Raw genomic sequence first — 22,651 nt, forward strand, 5'->3', positions numbered from 1 at the left:
TCATCAATGTCATCCCCCTTCATAATTCTCCTTTTTCATTTGTAATAAGGTTTAATATCTTTGCACTTAACATATTGGTTGTATAAATTTTAGTAAATTGACACAATTGAATATTACCTAACTGTTAAAACATGGTATTTTTCAGCAGATTATAAATAAAATGCATGCTCTATTTGAAAAAAAAGTCACATATACATATGCAAAAAATATAAGCATGAAAATAATAAATCGATCCTAGTCCTTTCTGGATAATGAAATAAACTTTTTTTTTCATTAATTTTTGTACAATGAAGATGGTCAACTGAAGGAAGTTTATGTTATCTATTTTCTTTTTGTTATGTAGGAGTAGAAAGACATCGGAATGGTTGGCTAGAAGTCCGGGGAGTGTTGCATCTTGAAAGAGTATTCTTTAAGTGTTCTTGGTTTTCAGGTCAGGACACAGAGGAAGCGGGGAGCTCTATGTCCACCCTGGAGAGGTCGCTGGCTGCACGCAGGGCAACGCGGGCCAAGCTCCTGATACCCATGGAGGCCCAGTCCAACAATCCCGGTATGTAAAGCTGGGGGCCTCTGTCAAGAAGCCAAATGTTTCCCATTGGTTGCTTTTCTATAAAGTATTGAGTTACCAGAAATAATTAGAATCTTTTTCTGAACTTTCCAGGCAAACCAAAGTAATGAAATATAACGAGAGCCATATCATTTGTAATTGGAAGTCATAATGCATATTCCATAATTATACTTTTATGCAATTACATAGTCTGTTAGCAAACAGATGGCTATGAGTTTAAGAAATGATTCAGTTAAATTTAGGTAGAAAGAGCCAAAGGTCCACTGATACTATTAATTTTTTTTGTAATTTATAAATAATTCTAGTGACTTGATCACAAGTATGAGTGATAATTTTATTAAAACTATTCTTTGGAAATATAAATTTATTAAAAATCACATCATTATATATAAATAATTCTAATAATAGATAATTCTAATTATTTTTACTTTTCTTCATGGTTCCAATTTTAATACTTAAGTAGTCTAGCTCTATGGAAACAAAGATTGTCAGCCATTCCCTTTCTTGTTCCTCTTTATTGAAGGTTTTCTGTCTACCTCCCACATTCATAGGAGATATTAGCATCTGGGGATCACTTCCTTCCCAATTACCTCCACCATCAATCTTGGTAATTACACCATTCCTGAAGATAATCCATCTGATACTCTGAACTGTTAGTTCCTTAATTTTACCTACACTGATATTGGCCCTTTCCCTCTTCAATTTGTCAATTCCACGTCAAACCAAATTGGTGCCAAATGTCAGTCTCTATTAGCTTTCTGTCACCTCATTATTAGCTTCCTGTTCACGTGTTTCATTACCCCTTTGCAAACAGTTCTTTAGCCCCTCTAGGCCTAGACTACCAATTCATTAACTGCCACCTTGCCTCTATGGACCATATTCTTCGTGTCCACAAGTTCCTTCAGACTCAGCCTCTCATCATTTATCATATTCTATCTCATCTCCCTTGGTCATCCTTCTCCATCTTCCTTGAAAAATACAAAACAAGGGGCTGGGAATGTGGCCTAGTGGTAGAGTGCTTGCCTAGTATACATGAAGGCCTGGGTTCCATTCCTTAGCACTGCATATACAGAAAAAGCCAGAAGTGGTGCTGTTGTTCAAATGGTAGAGTGCTAGCCTTGAGTAAAAAGATGCCAAGGACAGGACTCAGGCTCTGAGTTCAAAAAGAAAGAAAAGAAAAAAAAGTCAACCATGGTGAAATTAGTACATCCATCCATTACTACAGTGTGCCTAGCAGTTAAATGTGTCTGGGGAAAAGAACACCTGGCCTCCCTTCAGTGTATGAATTGCCACAAGCCTGAGATTGGCATCCATCTATATGGAAATAGATGGCTTTCAATAGTGGCCCACCATTTCATTGTATAACATAAATATTTTATATTTTTTCTGACTTTTCGGATTTCATTACTTCTACCCTTGACTTCTCTTGATTAATGATCTTTCATCTTGCCTTACTAAGAAAAGAGAAACATTCAGAAAATAGCATTGAAAATCTAGTTCACTGGTCAACCACCCACCTGAGGATGGTATAGGCAGTCCTTGTCACCCTCTTAAGGGCTCGTGTGTAATTAACCCATCCGCTGCCTGTACTCAGTTTCTCTCTTTCTTGATCACTGAAGTTCTAATGCAAGCATTCACACTATATCTTCACCCTTGTTCTAAAACATACTTCTCTTTTGATTCTTTCCAGGCTTTTGATTGGTTTTGTGAGGATTTTCACAGTTCCACTCATGTGAACCATGATTGTCAAGGCTATCAGTATCCCCATGTCTTCAAGTTGAAGGATCCAGTCTCATGGCATAGACTCTCCCACTATTTTTCCTCAAGCACTTTCACTGGGGCATAATATGTGAAAGGCAACTAATTTTATTCCTTCTCACTAGCTCCCCCACCCTCAGTATCATTTCCTTATACCCCTTCTCTGGGTGATATCTAATAATCAGGGAACAAAAATTAGTCTTCTGCTTTCTAGTACTAATGGCCTTTCTGCTATGTAGGCTCTGGCAGTTTGCCAATACCGTCTCCAGTCTCATCCATTTCCAGAATCCACTCAGCTTTCTTAGCAATGTCACCTCAGCTCCTCTAAGCGGTAGTCAGCAATGGACCCTATAGTAACTATGACTTCCCCTAATTCCTTCTCCCTACCTCCAAGCCAGGCATTGTCTACTTTCTCCTTTACTCTCACCAGAGATCTAGCTTAATTCTTCATTATTTTGATTTCCTCACACCTCTCACCTAGTATTCATTAAACCCTGTGCTACCTGACTTCAAAATTCAAACCAACACCTTCCCTTTCCTTCTTTACCCTTTACCAACTCCTTCTCTCTCTCTCTCCCTCTCTCTCTCTCTCTTCCTCTCTCTGTCTCTCTGTTTCTTTCTCTCTCTTTCTCACTTTCTCTTTTGATACTGTGGAGTCTAGATCTATAGGAAAAGCTGGCCTGGAACTCACTCTATACTGGAGACTGGACTCAAATTCACAATCCTGCTGCATTCTCCTGAGTGCTGGGATTACAGATGTGAGCAAGACTCCTCTGATTTTACCCTTCTTGTTCTGCTTCATTCGTCATTGTAAATATCTATCACCACCCTACTTGCATTTTGTCTTTATTTTTCTTTCCATATTTCAATATAATCCCTATAAAGGCAGGAATTTTCCTGGTTTTATAATTTGGGGGGGTTTAATTATTATTAAATTTTATTGATAAGGTGATGTGCAGAGAGGGTATAGCTACATAATGTAGTAAGTACATTTCTTGTCATATTTGTTACACTCTCCTTCATTTTTCTTTCCCTTCCCCAGTTCAGATACACATATATACAATATCCAGTGTACCAGAATCATATACAGTGACCACAGGGGGTACGTCAAAGGAAATTCACCTAGTGCATTAAACATAATGACACCAGTAAAATCCTCCTGTTTCCATCTCTTGGAGTTCATTTTGCTTAGCCTCATCTTATATAATCATATGTATGTAGCTCTTGAGACCTTTTTATGTTTATTTAGTAATTGTTTGGTTTTAGAGAGATGATGTAAAGTCGCTGACCAAAATATGTACAAATACCATTTGAAAAGAAGTTTGTTGCTTTACAGACATGATCTCTACTGTTCTCCCCTCCCCCTCCAACAACCACATATCAGGGAGACCATGCGCCTTTGTCCTCTGTGCTCTAGGCTAGTCTCGCTCAATATTAATCACATCATAACCCTAATTCTTGAAACAGTACCCACTACATCCTAGGCACTCAGTCAACTGAGTGAATAGTTTCAAATCATTACCTGTCATGTCTCCACTGTATTCCAGTACATCTTCTCTGAATTTTACTATGCTAAATACAATGGCATGTATGTCTTGTTCAATGCATGCCAACTGTTTTACATGGAGTAAATACTATTATTACACCTGATTTACTAATGCAAGAGTTGAAAGATGAAGTAACTAGCTTATAGTCACACCACTGGTTAATGGTATAGCCACACTGCCAGCTGGCAAATCTTGTTTCAGAAATCAGTGTTTTTAAGCAAGGCAACTCAGGCCTGGATTCTTAGCTACTCAAGGGACTCAGATTGGAAGGTCTGTGGTTGCAGGCCAGCTTGAGCAAAAAAAAAAAAATGTTTATAAGACTCTATCGCAACAGAGAAAAGGTGGACCCACGGTACATGCCTGCCATCTTAGTTATGGAAAGGCAAAATAGGAAGAACATGATCCAGGGATGGATATGGACAAAAAGAGAGACCCTATCTCAAAATAACCACTGCAGAAAAGAGCTGGTGTCACGACTCAACGATAAAAAGACTAGTTGGGCAAGTGTAAGGCCCTGAGCTCATGCCTCAGGAACACCAGAATAAATGAATAATGCTGCAGCCTTTATCATCATTCTCCTAGCTGTTCTTCTCCTTTTCTTCCATGTGATTGGCTACACAGAATGGTAGTACTCACTTCACTGCCTCTTCTGTTAACATCTAGTTGCTTTCCTGTGGTAACTTGGTGTCTATTTAATACTGCTTTCTTCTTCATAAGAGTTGTGTTTCTGAATCTTTATGGGGACTTTCTGTCTTACATATAACTACTTCATTCACAGATTCTCATATATCACTGAGTTTTTGTGCCAGTATCTTGCGCATCCCTGGCTAAACTCTCAGGTCAGTCATACTCTCTTCTCTTCTCTTTGACCTCTACTAGGACCTTCAAAACATCTCCATTCGTGCCCTTTATATCTTCAGCATCTTCCAGACTCTTATAAAACTTGTTTTTCTGGTTTCTTCCTAAAACAAATTAAAAATGGTATTTTGTTCCATAAACTTCTCAAATGACTCAATTTATTGTCTGCCTAGAAAAAAAACAATTCAGCCTCTGTAGCCTATCAGATAGGTTTCTTATTGCTATACAATTTTATGTGCCTTCAACCTTTGCTAAGCCAAACTAACTAGCATTCCATGAATACACATTACTCTTCATCTGCTTTCACTCTGCTGACTTCTGTCCTTTTGGAACAAGTGAATGGGAGCTACCTCAGCCTTAAAAAGTTTGAATGCATTTTTCAAAGACCATGGCAGATACTGATGTTCTGACAAGTTATAGTCTAATTACTTCATCCAGAAAGTATGACTCTCTTTTTCATATCTGAATGACAGTGTTTATATCATTTTGTGGCCTTTATTACATTCACTACTGCCTTCTATGCTTAGGTATTCAAGTCCAAATGTACCCTTCGCTAACAAATTGTAAATTATTACATGATAGGAAGGTAATGTAGCTAATTCATCTTCATATTCACCCACTGTATAGCTCAATACCTAGCACAAAATTGGTGCTTGTCAAATATTCATCAAATTCATGAAAGGATAGGTAAATATATTATAATAATGTCTTCCTTGAATTTGCTATGTATACATTAGTATTTGAGGGTTCCTTTTTTCTTTCCTCGGGATTTGGTATTGAATCCATGGCCTTGCAACTGCTAGACAAACACTCTGCCACTTGAACCACACTTTAGAACATCTTTACTCCAATAATACATGCACTGTATTCATGTAATAAATAACATGCAACCATAAAGACAAACAAGCTAACATGGCACAAGCAGTATGGAGAACTTCACAGATACAATATTACATAACAGAAACCTGATAATATTCTCTTGTTCTGGGTGCTGAGTACCAAGTATTCTACTTTGGAAAATCATTAAGCATTCCCTTTTAAATAGTCTCAAATTTCCATATGCATTCTATACTTCAGTTAGGAATGAAGAAACAATAGAATATGCTGGCCCAGGTGATGAGAGATTGTAGCCTTCAGTCCACACACTTTTGCAATCCCACTGTGTCACGCATGTCATGCGATGTTTTGTTGAGAGGAAGAATGTATACAAAATGGGTTTTAGTATACTTGTGACTGAATTAGCATTGAAGACACAGTTTCGTGGCTATTTTATAAATAAGTGACATTTCAAATAAAATTAATTGGTTAGGAAACTGAATTATTAAAATAAGTAGGTTAGAGGAACTGTGTTGACTCAACTAGCTACATCTTTCTGAGTTCACAGACTCTTGGACTGAAGGCTCTAGTCTCACTATCTGGGCCAGTATTTCCCCAAAGGGGGAAAAAACAACACCCTGGCTTCTTCAATCAGAAAGATCAAGGCCTAATACTCCTTCAACATCTACCCTTGAAAATAAACAACACTTTTTTTCTTCCACATTCTACTAGTCAGCAGGACAACCCCAGTAAAAATGTGTGAAGGAATCCCACAGAAACAGAACATACAATAGGTGGGACCTTCTTAGAAGAAGCTCTCTGACAAACTTTCTATGACATTATCCACTACCAGATGAAGAACCAGGCAATGGTCCCAGGCAGTTTTCCTTGAGCACTTGCTTTTCCAACCTGTGTTAAGGTAACTGCAAAGCACATATTTATGAATGCTAGTACTTTTCTGAAAAGAGTCCTTCACTGAGCTTGAGGATAGCACTGAATGTTATCCTGTAATAAAGCTTGTCAAAGAACACCTGGAAAAAAATACAAAGAAAGTGTGGGTATTTATCAAGGGCCATAAACACTAAATTTCTAGATGTTACAGGTTATATAAAGGGCATTATATACAGGAAAAGAAACGTAGAATGTGAAAACATTTCACATACACTCAACATATCATTACTTGTATTACATGTGTCTCCTGTCTTCAACAACTCTATTTTTAAATTTTAATTTTATTGTCAAGCTGATGTACAGAAGGGTTACAGTAAATCTGTCCATTTTTGCCAAATATCTTGTTGAGAAACACCTAGGGAGGCTTTTTAGTTCTTAACATTTGTAGCATTTAAAAATAAAAATGTTCACTTTAGATTTCCTGTAGGTCGCATTTAGTGCTAACATTTTAAAGACTGTTGTTAGTTTTCAAATACCACTGTGCCCTGTTCAGGGAGTAATGTAATTTGGTCAGGGAATTTGTATTTGAGAAATCTTTGTGCATCAGTGTCACAAATAAATTCAAATGTCAGCTAGCTGTGTCAGAAGAGATTTCTTGTCATATTTGACCACAGAGAGGAGATTCATAGAAAATGTTTGAAGATATCACTCTCCAAGTTGCTTTACATAAACCAAGTAATGCAGTGCATGCTTTAAATTGTGTGTGTGTGTGTGTGTGTGTGTGTGTGTAAATGTGTAAAGGTATACATGCAAATACATGCTTCTCTGGCTCCAAGCACTGGTAGCTAGGAACAAAAATACAAAAAGATAGTTCAAATAAGGCTTTATATAACTTATTTCATAATGACTATTGCAATGTCTATGTTCTAAGTAAATATCAACTTCCCACCCCTGAAGAAATGAATAATGGATAAAAATACCTCAAAACAAAAGCTTTGAAATAGGATTGTTTGTCAGGAAATAAGACAATGAGCATTGTCAAGGGGCTGAAACATAATGGATTTGTTCTTTTTCAAAGAACTCTTACTAATTGCAAACCCTTGTACTCAGGTCAGTAGTGAAAATGTAAATCTATCAGAAAGTAAAGTTGCTGTCTTCAGGAATGAAGGACCTGGAACTGGAATGGACATTCGGGTTCTTGAACTCTCCCAGTTGCCCAACTTATGGATTCTATGGCTTGCCAAATTCTTTTGTTTTTTCATCCAAATTTATTTGGCTCTGTATCAAAAGATACTTTGGAAACTTTTTATAAATGCAGTGTGAAAGATTGGTTCATACTAACATTGCTTATATAATAATAATATCATAGTAATAACAAGGAAATATGTATAATATATTACATGGGGTTGGGGTTGTCTTTTAAGTAATCATTGTCACACTAACAGGAGAAACAATTGTCCATAGAGTTGGCACATATATTGCCAACTGTCTATCAACACATGCTTACTCAGGATCTTATTTGATTAATGACATTAATAAAATAATAAGTAAATTGACTGCCTCAGAAACTGAGAATTTGATATATAAGAATAGATTGTATGCAAGGTAGTAACCAAGTTGTTCGTCTATTATCATTATTATAGCCATATAACTATACACCGCAGGGTACTAAATAATACATCAAATCATTTTAAAAGTCTCCAAGGAGTTAAAATGCCATGTTTCCAAATAGTACTTTTCTAAAATCCTTGTTATTAACGCACTGGATAAAATTAGGTATCTCTAGCATAGTACTGTGAAAAGCACAAAGACAGCAAAATTATAACCTTTTTATTTAAGGAATTTATAATCATTTTACCTAAAACCTGGCTTTAATCTCATTATTTTCTTTAAAAAAAAGTCATTTTAATAGTTTTCTTTTTTTAACCTAGAGATGCCCATGTGTTTGTCTGTCCATAATTTACTCCTTTTGGCATATTGTTATTGAAGCATTGTGTCATTTATCATTCCCAAATTTTCATTTGCATCTTTTCTAATAATTTATATGATCTGTGTTTCTTCACAGTACTTTAAAATTTAAACATTTTGTTGTAAATTAAATTTCTGTGAGAGATGAGAGTTTCCTGATATACTATCCTTTTATATTCTTTTCTTTCTTTTTTTTTTTTTTTTTTTTTTTTTTTTTTTTTTTTTTTTTTGCCAGTCCTGGGCCTTGGACTCAGGGCCTGAGCACTGTCCCTGGCTTCTTTTTGCTCAAGGCTAGCACTCTGCCACTTGAGCCACAGCGCCACTTCTGGCCGTTTTCTGTATATATGGTGCTGGGGAATTGAACCCAGGGCTTCATGTATAGGAAGCAAGCACTCTTGCCACTAGGCCATATCCCCAGCCCCTATACTATCCTTTTAAATGAGTCTCAAAACATACAATTACCACTGTACCTTACTGTTTTCCAGCACCCCTTCATCACTTTTGGAAACTCACAAGGAAGTTCCTCCTTAATAAAGGTTTAGATCACTCCATTCTCACTGTGAATTTCCATCCAAATAATGCTTTATGTAACTTAACTTAGAATGACTATTGCAATGTCTGTGTTCAAAGTAAATACCAACTTCCCACCGCATAGAATAATGTGCAAACATGGCACACTCATGCAAATTAATGTTTATTTGATCATCTATCTACAGCAAAAAGCAACCTGAGTTCTTTTCTGTTTTTATATATATATATATATATATATATATATATATATATATATATAATTATCAAACTGAATTACAGAGAGATTACAGTTTCATACATTAGGCACTGGATACATTTCTTCTACTGTTTGTTACCTCGTCCCTCATTCTCCCCTCCCCCTCCCCCTTTCCCTTTCCCCCCCACCTCCATGAGTTGTTCAGTTCATTTACACCAAACAGTTTGGCAAGTATTGCTTTTGTAGTTGTTTGTCTTATTTTACCCTGTGTCTCTCGATTTTGGTATTCCCTTCCAATTTCCTAGTTCTATTACACTTGCTAGGCAAGCACTTTGCCACTGAGCTACATTCTAACTCCTGAAATTTTTTATGTTTCTGCTTCCTGTCACTATAATTCTCTGACTTTTAATGTTTTTCCTGGGTTGAGTTAAAATTGTAATTAGTATTTCTTCACAGTTGAATGTAAAGCTAATATTTTATTGGAATTTTATCACTTAACACCGTGAATGGGTTTTTTAAATTGATTTACTGTATTGTTATTATGGAAGTGATATACAGACGGATTACAATTACATGAGTCAGGTAATGAGTGCATTCCTTTTCTTACGTTATCTTTGGTTCCCTCCTTCTTTCCCAGTCCCTCCTCCTGTCTCCACCCACGAGTTGTATAGTTCACCTTTATCAATGTCCAGTGAGCTCCACTGCTGTACTTTTTCTCCCTCTCCTTCAAATTCTGTGTCCTCCCTCCTCCAAAGATATACACATGAATACACCATACATAAGTAGAGAAGAAAGAAGCATCAAAAACTAAAAACTAATGAAAGAAAAAGATGTCTTTTGTTTCCGTATCTTGAAGTTTGTTTCAGTATGTGTGACTATGAAGGGGTTTTTGATACATTAATTATACATTCCCATGTATGACTGCCACTTGTTGCCTATACCACATTCCAATGCTTTCCTTTTACTGATATAAACACTGAGGAATTTATAGGTATATATGGATGACTGTCATAGTAATGAGATTTGATAGCAATCATCTAATGACTTCAGTTTCTCTTAAGTCACAAGCCGAAAGAACACTGTAAAATCACACCCATCCATTTTTAATAATCTTTCCATTCACTATTAAATGAAGTCTTATATCACCTATGCTGAAACCAAAAGCTTTAGTAAATTCCTATAAAAACAAATTTGTTATTTATTCTTTCAAATATAAAACTCTACCAATACTTAACAAATCATTATAAAAATAGACCGTATGATTTTTTATTTACACACAATAGTGCAATGCAATTTATATCTAAAATTGTGCAGTTATTAATAAAATAGGCAGTATGTTTTAAGTAAAGGAACACTTTTCTTTGCTAAATATGCATACATGGGTATACTGAATTCCAGTGATTACTACTAGAAAGTAACTAAATAAAAATGACATGTATGAAAGAAGTAACATTAATTTTTATAAATGAATAGTTGCAGAGCCTGACTTAAGTTGCATAATTTGATAATAAGAGGCAGAGAATACTAAACATTTTATAAGGTGATATGAAATGAAGATTAACTTCAGTGAGATAAATATTTCATATTATAATGTAATTGAATTTCTGGGGGATAATGGAATTGAACAAAACTGTCTAAACCTAGAAGATAAAACTGTTTCCATCTGTGGGTTTCAGTCCTTGCAACAAAAATTGTTGGTATTCGTAGAAAATGTTCAGTTACCTTTGAAGTAATGTGTCACTTGCCTTCACAACTTTGGCTACTCAAGGGATTTTCTATTTAAAGATAAATCTCAGATGGAGATGTCCTTGCTTTTGTGTTTTCGGGCTGTCTCTCAACCAAGGTCCATTCATTTCCACAATTTAAAAAGAAACCCTAGAACTTCCTAAGACCACTCTACAAAACATATACGCTTTCTGAACAACCTTATATTTCTAAATCCATCTTTATCCTGGGAGGAAAGAATAAGGCAAGCAAGCATACATGACTGAAAATATTGAGGGGGCTTTATATTAACTTGTTTAGTCATTTCTTTAGAACCTGCTACAGCTTTAGCCTCCAGGGTAAAGTTCTGAAGTGAAATGCTAGAGAGAGAGAGAGAGAGAGAGAGAGAGAGAGAGAGAGAGAGAGAGAGAGAGAGAGAGAGATGTAGAGAACTTGCTTCAGGACCGGGGTAAATGCACATGAATGTGAGTAATTTTGCTTTTCTCCTTTTCCTCTTAAGCTGGCTAAGGTGTAAAGCAATGATAATGATGATAATAATAAATATCTTTGTTTTGCAGCTGTTGTGAGCGCCATCCCTGTGCCAACCCTAGAAAGTGCCCAGTACCCAGGAATCCTCCCATCGCCCACGTGTGGCTACCCCCACCCGCAGTTCACTCTCCGGCCTGTACCTTTCCCAACGCTCTCAGTGGACCGAGGTTTTGGAGCAGGAAGAAGTCAGTGTAATGCATTTTCCTTTCCTTTTCATAAGAAAATAAGAACAAGAGCAAGATTCTGTTTTTTTTGTTTTTGTTTTTGTTTTTTGTTTGTTTTTTTTGCGGTCAAATCTAATGTTTCTCTCTACTTAGCCTTTGGATAGACCCGTTGACCTATGACCTTGGGACTAGAATTTTCTCTTCCAATATTGCTGTCTTTGGAATTCAGTTATTGGGCTTTCAGAATGCTTTCTAGTAGTTTTCCCATAGCATCCTCCTCTAACTATATGAAGCATGGGGGGGGGGGGTGGTCAATGAAGACCATATTGTTCCAAAAAAATAATATTATAGTACCTGTTTGGAAATCATATGTCCTGTTAACTAGAAAGTTAACAATCAAGTGATATCTTTGTCTTTGTCATAGTTCTCATTGATTCCAGGTGAGTCAATATCTGATGAATCCTGTGCCTTTCTTTAATTATTTAAGCAACATATTTTATCATTTAGGCAAGGAAGCGGTATTTCCAGAAATATTTCCAGAGTCATATTTCAGCTATCAGAAAGAAAGCAGGAATAGAGGGAGACCCTTAAGCTATTAAACACTGCCCAGTGATTTCTCTTGTGCTTTATTTATTTTTTTTTCATTTGAGCATAGCATTTTTAAATCGATTTTATGGCTTTCATCTCTTAGTTAAGAATAGGTGACTCAGCAGCTCATGTGAGAGAGAATGTTTTGTAATAGATATGATGGTAACAGCAATACGATATATTTGTGAGATAGGCTGTATTTTTCCCAACTCAACAGGGGAAGCTCCAAGAAATCATAAATCGCCTAGCTGTAGAAAGGATGGAATTAAAAGGCATCAAAACCTGCTCAGGGAGAATTAGATTCATTTTCCTTCTTTCTCACTGCCGTGGTATCCACAGAATAGAATTGTGTGCATAAACTCAAAGAAAAATAGACCCCCAAGCCATGGTAAAGGGCATTAAATCAGAAATGTGTGGGAAATCTAATCCCCCAAAATACCCAAATCTCAAAGCAACTCTCATTAGACTTAACAATTCCAGTTAAAATTTTCAGAGTCAATCAGTCCCTTCTGTTTGGGGGAGAAGTGTTGTTATTTTGTATGTTCCTTGCTGGGTCATTGTTTGCTATATTAGTTTGATTTCATCTGTATCTATGACTTTAAAGGGACATGGTAAAATAGATGTGGAATAACCTTTGTCAGGCCCCTCTGGCATGATGGAGGCAAGCTGAAGTTTGCTACTCCTTTTTATTCATCATCATTTGTGGAGTGTGTGTGTGTGTGTGTGTGTGTGTGTGTGTGTGTGTGTGTGTGTACTTGGGGTTGTACTTAGGACCTGGGCACTTTCTTTTAGCATTTTTTTCACTCAAGGCTAATACTGTACCACTAACTAGGATTACAGGTGTGAACCACCAGAACTTGGCTATTATTTGTTCTTATTTATTGTATATCCTTATTTCTTTTTTTTTTAATTTTCATTGTCAAACTGATATACAGAGCGGTTACAGTTTCATACGTTAGGCATTAGATACATTTCTTGTACTGTTTGTTACCTCCTCCCTCATTCCCCCTCCCCTCCCCTTTCACTTTCCCCCCATGAGTTGTTCAGTAGATTTACACTGAACAGTTTTGCAAGTATTGCTTTTGTAATCATTTGTCTTTTTTACCCGGTGTCTCTGAATTTTGGTATTCCCTTCCAGTTTCCTAGTTCTAATTCTCCCTTTTTAAAATATATGCACTGTGCTCCAACATTCCATTTATACTTTCTGGTTTTGCTCTTGAATTGGCGAGGTATGTAATGCTGCCCTATTGAAGGATGGGGGAGCTAAATGCAAAAGTCAAAGCTTGAAGAAAAACAAATAGACTGGCATAACCTTTATGATTTATCTATGGATAAAATGTGTTTACTCACACATAATCTTCCAGAGTGAGACTTTTCTAATGGAGAGACCGAACACAGTAGCTATGTGGAAAATCTCCATACCTTCCACACAGTTTTACCAAAACCTAAAATGCCCCTAAATATGAATGAATTAAGCAAAATATTTAATCTCTTTAGCAGACCCTTTAGCTTTTTAATATTTTTAAAATAATGATTACTAAATAAAAGTGACTCTATAGATATTATACAACGTAAGTTATGCAACAATTATTATATGATGCTATACAAATAAAGCACTCATTAAAGTGCTTATTAGTTTCATTCAACTTCATCTAAAATCATAAGGCAATAAAAATTCCTGGGCAAGATTATGTGGAATATATATATGTACATATACATATATATGGTCATTTGACAAGTATTTTTGAATAGAGCATATACAAAGAGAAAAGCATAGTATCTAATATGCATTTCAAGTGATTGCTTTGAAAGGAAATGGTTAAGCACCCTCTTTCCTAGGAAAGAAAATGTTCTCTAATTCACTGTCAGTAGCAGTTAACTTCTAGCCATTCAGTATCAGTTTCTATATATCTTGGAGAACATTAAGTATCACTCTTCTCTCTCAAGCAGAAAACATTTCATGACTCTGGGTGGAGATGTCTAGTTAGTCACCTTGAGAAACAGAGAAAGGCACAGTTAGAAAAAGAAAAGAATTGGCTTGGCTAAATGTAGAGACTCTCTTTCCTCCGAAGTTATCTGAAAAATCTTTGAGTTTCTGAAGAGATGAATCACTAAACTTGTGCCCCAAAGACCCACTGCTTTCTGAAGTCATAAATAAAGCAACAATGTTCTCCATCTGTAAGAAAAGCGAAGATCCACTAGGTACATCCCACTGCACCCATTTTCTGACCCACAGCAACATTTGGTGTTATTGCAATGGACAAACATTTTTCTCTTCCTACTAAGTAACTACAGTTCTGGGAAATTGCAAAGAGGATTGTACTTGGAAAACCTTCATACACATTCTTGAGCTCTCCTTTCCACAAATCATTATAAAATGGTGCCTTCATTTCCTCATCTTTGAGTCAATTCTATGGTAAAGAAATGGGTAGTTTCTACCTTCCTTTCTGTCCTTATGTGATGGGAAGACCTGACAGTTCCATTCATGCAATTCTTTTGACAGAATTCCCCCTCAACTTGGAAATCAACTAATAAATAGAACTAGATAAAAAGCATCCACGCAATGGAATTCATGATGTGTTCTCTAGAGTATTTTCAAGAATCCCGGTACTTCAAGAACTGAGATCAGTCTAGAAATGTTGCAAAGTGCTGCTCTTCTGAGATAAATGTGTCAGTTGGGTGTTTAGAGGTGCTCACATCCCAGAGACTTTTCTTAGAGCCACTGTTGTATAATATAGCTATCAAATTTACCATTTCTAGCTAGGAGGGGAAAAAAATCCTCATTTCCCTTTTTTGCAATACTATTCCCAGTTATTCGGTAGCTATTATTTATGTGTGTTGACATTAATTATTACAAAGTGCCTTGAGATTTCAGTCTGCTGTGTAATTGGATGCCATTTGTACAATGAATTCCAACTATTCCATCATTTAAAACTGAGGGCTTTGCCTTTGATTCTCAGTCTATACTCTGATTTGCAGGGAGTCTGCAGATCATGGTGAAAGGAGCTTTTCTTCACTTTCAGAGCTCTTAGAAAAGCTAAATGTCATGTCGCTGAGCCAATTTGTTTCACATAGGTGTCTGAGAGCTGACGAACGAACCAGCCAAATGGGCTCATCTGAAGTGAGAGGATTTCTCTGGTAGAACAGTTGCTATTGTGTTTGTTTAAGGGTTTTCACTGCTCTAAATGTCAACTGACTCTGAGAAGCATTTATTTTGCTCCATTTGAAATATGAGAATGATACATTTTATATGGAAACTCTTGTCCATTTTATTCATGTTGAACAGAACAAAACCAGTCTCTTATGGATTAGGAATCCATTCGGTCTTAAGGATGAGCCTTCCCACCTCGCCTAGGGCTATGGCTATTTTGCCTTCTAACTGTGGGTTGTGATAAAAATGGATTTCCCCAAGGAGTTGGTCCACACAGTCAGGGACCCCAGGGGGCATCACAGGACCTACCTAAAAGGTTGTGAATACAGGATTGAACATGGAGAGATAATTTGTGGTTGTTGTTTTAGAGATACCTATGAGAGGTAATACCACAAAAGAAAAGAGAATTGTGAGTGGCCAAATAAATTTAGTGATCTCATGAGAATTCATATTTTGGTGTGACATATGGAGTCTGTCAACCTAGGATTCTGGCTAAAGGCACATGTAAATTGTATTAAATTCATGATCATAATAATATGCTACTATAGATCTTATTCATTTCAAAACTGAAGAAGAAAAAGAGAAGAAGCAAAGAAAAGTAAGACATTGCAAATGTATCATTGTCCCTTTAATGCTAAGACAGTTTTTAAAATACAGTCTGGATGAATTAACAAAGGCAGATTTCTAAGGAAAATTATGAAACTGTGTCATAATTTTTTTCATATATTTTATTTTATTTATTATTATTATTATTATTTTTATTTTTGGCCAGTCCTGGGCCTTGGACTCAGGGCCTGAGCACTGTCCCTGGCTTCTTCCCACTCAAGGCTAGCACTCTGCCACCTGAGCCACCGCGCCACTTCTGGCCGTTTTCCATATTTGTGGTGCTGGGGAATTGAACCGAGAGCTTCATGTGTAGGAGGCAAGCACTCTTGCCACTAGGCCATAGTCCCAGCCCCTTTTTCATATATTTTTAATCTTATGATGTGAAACCCTTAATAGGAGCCAGATCATTGGAAATAGAAAAGGACCAGAGATAAGCAGCTTTAAGAACTTGATTTCTGAGAGTCATAGTTCACAGAACAAAAGACAGAGAGAGAGAAAGACAGAGAGAGAGATAGACAGAGAGAGAGAGAGAGAGAGAGAGAGAGAGAGAGAGAGAGAGAGATCCTGAAAGCCAATGGATTTCCTCCAGGAGATTCTAAAACCCTTGTGGTGAATAGTTTTCTCCATCCAAAGGATTATCTCTAGAGATGTTCCTGAAAGGTCTTGGCTTTCCTTCCTAAGTTATTTTTGCAATCTAACAATTCACAAGGATCCTGTGGGACCTGTAGTTAGAAAGAATTATAGGCAAAATGATCCATATTAAAGTCTACCTTCCAGGGAAAACTTGAGTATAGAACTGAGCCATCACTCTCAGACCAATGGCAGGCACAAAGATACCCATGTTAGAAGTTGGCTAAGTCATCAAGTCTTTATTTGGAAAATTGGCCTTTGGTCATTCTTTCATTGACAGGAACTAAACATGCAAATGAACACCTGCTAATTTTCTTTGTCTGTAAATCTGTATTACTCTTCACCACCTCACCAGACAACACTGGACAAAGAAACACAAGTGTTTCGTTAGCTTTCAGGTTCTTGCAATTTGCTGCCCTTTCCCTTGGTTGAAGAAATCTTTTGTGACCTCTCTGCCTATAGTGTATTTGACTCTGAATAGCATGTGGCTACATCCTGTTCTCAGCCAACTCAACATTTTCCTTCCTCCAGCTTTGACAGAGGTGAGTCTGGAGGCTGCTCATGCTCCTGAGGACCTCTGACCCCTTCTCCATAAGGAAGAATGAGTACAAACACTCTTAGAAGACACTTTCCTCATCTGCATACCTTTAATATAATGTCTGGGTCTTTTGTATCTTTAATCTCTAATCCCTTCACCATTATCAGATTTCCATTCTAGCACTTCTACCTCTTGTTGACTTTATGAGGCCTCCTAAAGACTTGTGTTAAAATGATTTCCCAAACTCATTATCTGGAAATATTTCCTGCTTAAAAAAAAAAAGGCCTCTTTAGGAAGTGAGATGTTATCTCTTTGAGATGCTATCTTCTATCATTGCATTTTTTTTCTAATCTACTCAACTAAACTTTCTTTAAACATAAATCAGCGGATAACCCCTCCACACAGGGTTAATCCTTCTACTTAGTAGGGAATCCTGTCCATTTGCATTCTACCCCATACCTATTGACTTTGAATAGGAATCAAAAATTAAAATTGGGTCACAGCATCCTTAGAGAGAGAAATTGCCTAGATAATATTTTATTCTTACTCAACTGTACTCTCCAGAGGAAAAAGATGCATTTCCATATACAAAGCTGTCCAAGTGCCCATGGGCTGTCACAAATGACTATGTGAGTCCTCTTCAGCTATAGTAATCTGCCTGAAAATTACAAGGTTTGCTATGAAAGAGGAAAAAAATCATAATTCTGTATTCAGGCAACTTGCTCCAGCCGAGTCATCTCTCGTATAACTTTTAGCTAGATGTGCTTCTATTTTGTTATGGGAGATAATGATAGTGGTTATTATTTGTATCATTTTATTAGCAATGCCTCTGAGCACCCTGTAACTCTGATTTGTTTGACAGTTGACATGGCATGTTTAAATCACAGGAAAATTGGCATATTGGCTGGTAGATAATAATGCAGCTGTAACCGGGTTTGGTACATTGAATTTTACTGACATTGCTACTTATGAAAGGAGAAATAACTCTTTTTTCTTGCTTCATCACTTATGATTACAGGGCCCAGACAGTTCAGGCAATATAGTCTATGCGGAATACATTTTACTACTCCTCCTGAAAGATAGATCCTTGTCCTGGCAGACCTCTTTCTGTTGTTTAAAGGGGACGTGCTAATCATGTTCCATGAGTATAGGACAGTAAAGGAATAAGAATGTTCATAGCCTGCCTGAGAGCTTGGCTAGATCCTGTCATTTCTCTCTGAGCTGATTCAGGAGACCTAGGGGAAATAAGCTTTGTCTGGAATCCTGACTGAGTTTCTTATCTTTGCTGCAGCGGCAAGTGAAGGACCAACCACGCAACAGCCGCCCATGCTACCCCCAGCCCAGCCTGAACATCCCAGCAGCGAAGAGGCACCCAGCAGAACCATCCCCACCGCCTGTGTTCGACCAACTCATCCACTCCGCAGCTTTGCTAACCCTTTGCTACCTCCACCGATGAGTGCAATAGAACCGAAAGTCCCTTACACACCGCTTTTGTCTCAGCCAGGTAAAGTGCCAGAGGTTCCCATTTCAAGTCACTGTTATCCTTGATGACTCGCCTGGGTGGTACATAGAGGTGTCTGAGGAGACCCAGATGTCCTACCTGTTTTCAGTGAGAAATATCTTCCAGTATGTTTACATTTGCCATTGATATTTGTTGTGCGGCTCTAAATTGTCTACTTTACGGGGAAAAATTGGTGGATAGTTATAGATGCTTGACATTCATTTGGAGAGGTGTCCAGGAATCTTCAATGCCAATCCATCACCTTTAGTGTGTGCTGTAGGTGAGCTCAATAGAGAATGCTGGGGATATTCCTGATCCTCTGGGCTTTCCTTCTCTGGCATAGGGAGTCTTAAGACCAAAGTTAAATGTACAAGGTACAAGAAAATATCTAGTACTAATGATACTTCTGGTACTAGAAACAGAAAGAAGAGTTAGTGTCTAATTTCCTAATTGTTGAAATGAGCTAATATTTAAATAGAAATCAACATTTCTATGACGGCTTTCTAGGAAAGTCAGATGACAGGGGTGGGCCTTGTGTTGCCAATGCAGTGATATTTTAATTCAGCAATTATTACCTCAGCTGAACTAGGACTGAACTAGAGCTCAATCTTATTTTTTTAAAGACTGGGGAAAGGAAAAGGGAGACAGAGACAAAGGGCAGAAATGGAGGAAGTAAAGTAGAGCATGTGAATGAATGATAGGATAATAGATAAGTAGGATATGCTAATAAGGAACTATGTAATGCTTAAGACCATTTGAAAGTTTAAAGTAATTCTAAGGCAACCTCATTATATCAGGCATAAGATGAAAATATTCTGTATTCTAAGTAACCAGGAAGCTAGAGTGGGGTACTCTACATTGTGTACATTGTATATGCAGATAATTTTTTTTCTGATTCAGGTCCATGTGTACAACAGTGTGATTGCATTATCACACAATCATTGTAAAATCCAGAGAAACGATTGCCAATGAGCTGTAAATATTAATTATCTTTATGTTACTAGTAAGAATCCAGCTTGCTCCTAACATCTTCTTAGTTGATTTGTATACATCCTCTCTGAGCTTCTCCATGTGGTGTATGAAATAGATAGTCAGTTACTCACCCTATGAAGCAGCTATGAGCCCCAAGGCAAGTTGGATTCCTTTGGTATCTATGCTGAAGGACAGTCTTCCCTGAAACAGGCTCAACACAAATCATGACTTCATTCCACAGGAGATAGCCCTCCTAACATCAACCTCAAGTCCCCTCCAAGATCTACACTGTCTGATCCACCCTGTCTATTCAATGTCAATTCCCATTGACATTAAGGAGAATATCTGCTACTTTATATCAACCAGTAACTCTCTGGTTCTAGATCATTAAAACAATTTGAATCAAGGGAGCTCCTTCAAGGAACTCTTGTCTCAAGAGTATGCTCTTTGGTAATGCTCCTATTTCTCCATTCCAATACTAACCAAAGGAAAAGACTGGAAGTAAGCTGGTTGATAGATAACAGGACAGATGGCAGGTTGATTACACTGCCTAACAATAGCTCTCCTTTCATAAACCTTCAGTGGACAAGCAAGCATTATTTCACTGGCACCTCAGAGCAACTTTGGTGAAGGAGCTGTTACTCACCATTATGAGGAAACTGAGACCCAAATAATGGAAGGAGCTTCATTAAGTCTAGAAGGCTGACAAGCAGTACTAAAGCAAGCATACCTATTTCTAGCTTCAGAGACCAGGAGTCCTAAAAATTTCCAAACTTATTTATGCCATTCAGTTTATATCTGACTTATTCAATGACAAAAAAATCAAAAAATATTGTATTAAATCATCCCAAAGTCAATACAAAGATAAACAAAAAAAGCATTTTAATTCATCATGAGCTGAGGCACAAAGTGCTATAGCCCTTCACACTATTCCATCCGCTGGGAAGTTATGTCAGTCATATTTTATTGCTATTAAAAACTGCTATCAAAAATTCCACAGGTTTGGGTCAGCGACCTTATATTGTGTATCTGAAAATCAAACAGCTACTAAACATAAAAAGGTCTAAAATAGACCTCTCAGTGGATCACAATAGCTCAACACCTATGTATATATCATCATATAAGACAAAGATAAGCAAACTCTATTGGTGACATTATATTTAAAGTTCTAGGTGAATTTCCTTTGGTATACGCCACATGTCTACTGTATATGATTTTGGCACACTGGGTATTGTATATATGCCTACCTGATCTAGGAAAGGGAAAGAAAAATGAGGGTGTAAGATATCACAAGAAATGTACTCACTGCCCTATTATGTAACTGTACCCTTTTTGCACAATAACTTGTCAACAAAATTTAATTAATAAAAAAAATTTTTTTAAAGAGCTCAGGAAAAAAATGCCCATGATAATCAACTCAGAAAGAGAAAAGTGCTATTTGGGCTCATGGTTTGAGGGGTTCTAGTTGGTTTGGGGGTGTGGCAAGGGAGCACACATCACGGTGGGAATGTGTGGCGGGACAATCTGATTATTCCATCACTAGCGAGAGAGACAAGGAAGGGCTGGGGGTGGCCCTGTCCACTTTGAGGACATGTCTACAATAACCTAAACACCTCCCCCTAAGCCACACCTCCCCGCACCTCCCACTGGCTGGGGGTCAAGGCTTCAACACACAGGGCTTTGGGGGTACATTCAAAACCCAAACTCTTACAGTCACTATTTCTATACAGCAAAAATGCTTTTTTGAATTCTATTTTAAGTGTGTTTTTGTTCTTTTTTGTTGTTGTTGTTTGTTTTTTACCCCTAAAGCAGTGGTGTTCAGTTTGGTACACAAAGTTTGGGAATGAGCCTGCCATAAGAAAATGATCAAAAGGAACTTAAAGTTTAGAAAGAACATCCATGATAAGATGGATTCCAAGATGTCATTTTCTCCTGGTAACAATAATACCAAAGCTGTGTTAAACAAAATCTGATACAATGTAACATAAAGGAGTAGATTAGGTCCTTCAGGAAGAGGAACAGTCACTTGTATTGTCTCTGTACCAATTCAATGAAATCCTAAGCATTTCTGAAGAGCCATTCTCTGATCAAATGTCGTGCAGACAGAATCTCATTTTCCTTTATTTCCATTGTACACCTAAGAGCCGCCTTTGTTTGACTCTTTTTCACAAGCCATCGCTTCTTTCATATTTTCCCATACCTCTGGCTAGAGATCATAATTTGACTTTTTTTCCCACCGTTCCCCTTTAAATGCCCTCCCTCCCCCCTCAACATGAGGCATATTCTATCATCAGTTTGGAATTATTAAATGCCTTCCCCTTTTATGTCTCTCCTTCATTGTCTGCATGTGATTCCCGTGCATTTCATAATGCCTTACCTCATGATTTTCAAATAAGTCTTTCTGTATTGCTCTTGACACATCGTAAATAGTATGCTTTTAAAGGGGGCTGGTGTTTACTTATTCTAATAGAAAAAGAAAATTAGCAGACTGACAAATGTATTAGCAGTGACATTAACTACATGCTTCTTAGCCCCAAAGATGAAATACTTAGAGCTTTCAACAAATTTTAATTCTAAGAAAATCATTACTTTAGTCAAACTGATTGATGAAGTAAAGGCATTCGCTTGTCAGCTTTAAAAAGAAAATACCTCAAATAATCTTACTCTGGATTTCACAATAAAGCACTGTGTAATTAGTCATAAATTTATCTTTACTTACCGCAAGTAATTACCTCAGAATATGATAATGTGAAGCATTGCTCTAATTTTTAAGGATCATACTAAATAAGAAGCTGCTTCCACTTTGAAAGCTTTGACATTTGGATCAATGGAGAAATTCATTCTACAATCAAAATTCCTTTTGTGTGTAGTTCTCCTAGGCAGAGCTAAGGGTACATGCTTCAGTTTGCCTCTGACTGTGGCACATGAGCTGTTTGTAACAACTTTAAATATGAGGCTTAGGGCAACACACACTATCCAGTAACAATCTCACAGGGATTAAGGAGCATTTTGCATATTGCTATAGTAGGCAGTAATTAGAAAGTCATCCTGTTGTCATAACGACTGAAATTCTGTCTACCTGTGAACACAGATTCATTCCTTCACTTTTTTTTCTTCC

General features: G+C 37.1%; 1 protein-coding gene across 1 annotated transcript in view; it reads left to right on the forward strand.

The window, feature by feature from the left end:
- The window catches only part of Dcc (DCC netrin 1 receptor), a 961,067-nt gene that overhangs the window by 919,194 nt on the left and 19,222 nt on the right, over window positions 1-22,651 (forward strand). The window contains exons 25-27 of the mRNA XM_048363596.1: window positions 431-547; window positions 11,413-11,574; window positions 18,352-18,564. Coding sequence (XP_048219553.1) covers window positions 431-547; window positions 11,413-11,574; window positions 18,352-18,564 — 492 coding nt within the window. The remainder of the gene's footprint in view (window positions 1-430; window positions 548-11,412; window positions 11,575-18,351; window positions 18,565-22,651) is intronic.

Source organism: Perognathus longimembris, chromosome 15 (genome assembly GCF_023159225.1).
Source record: "Perognathus longimembris pacificus isolate PPM17 chromosome 15, ASM2315922v1, whole genome shotgun sequence".
In the NCBI taxonomy this organism is placed as follows: Eukaryota; Metazoa; Chordata; class Mammalia; order Rodentia; family Heteromyidae; genus Perognathus; species Perognathus longimembris.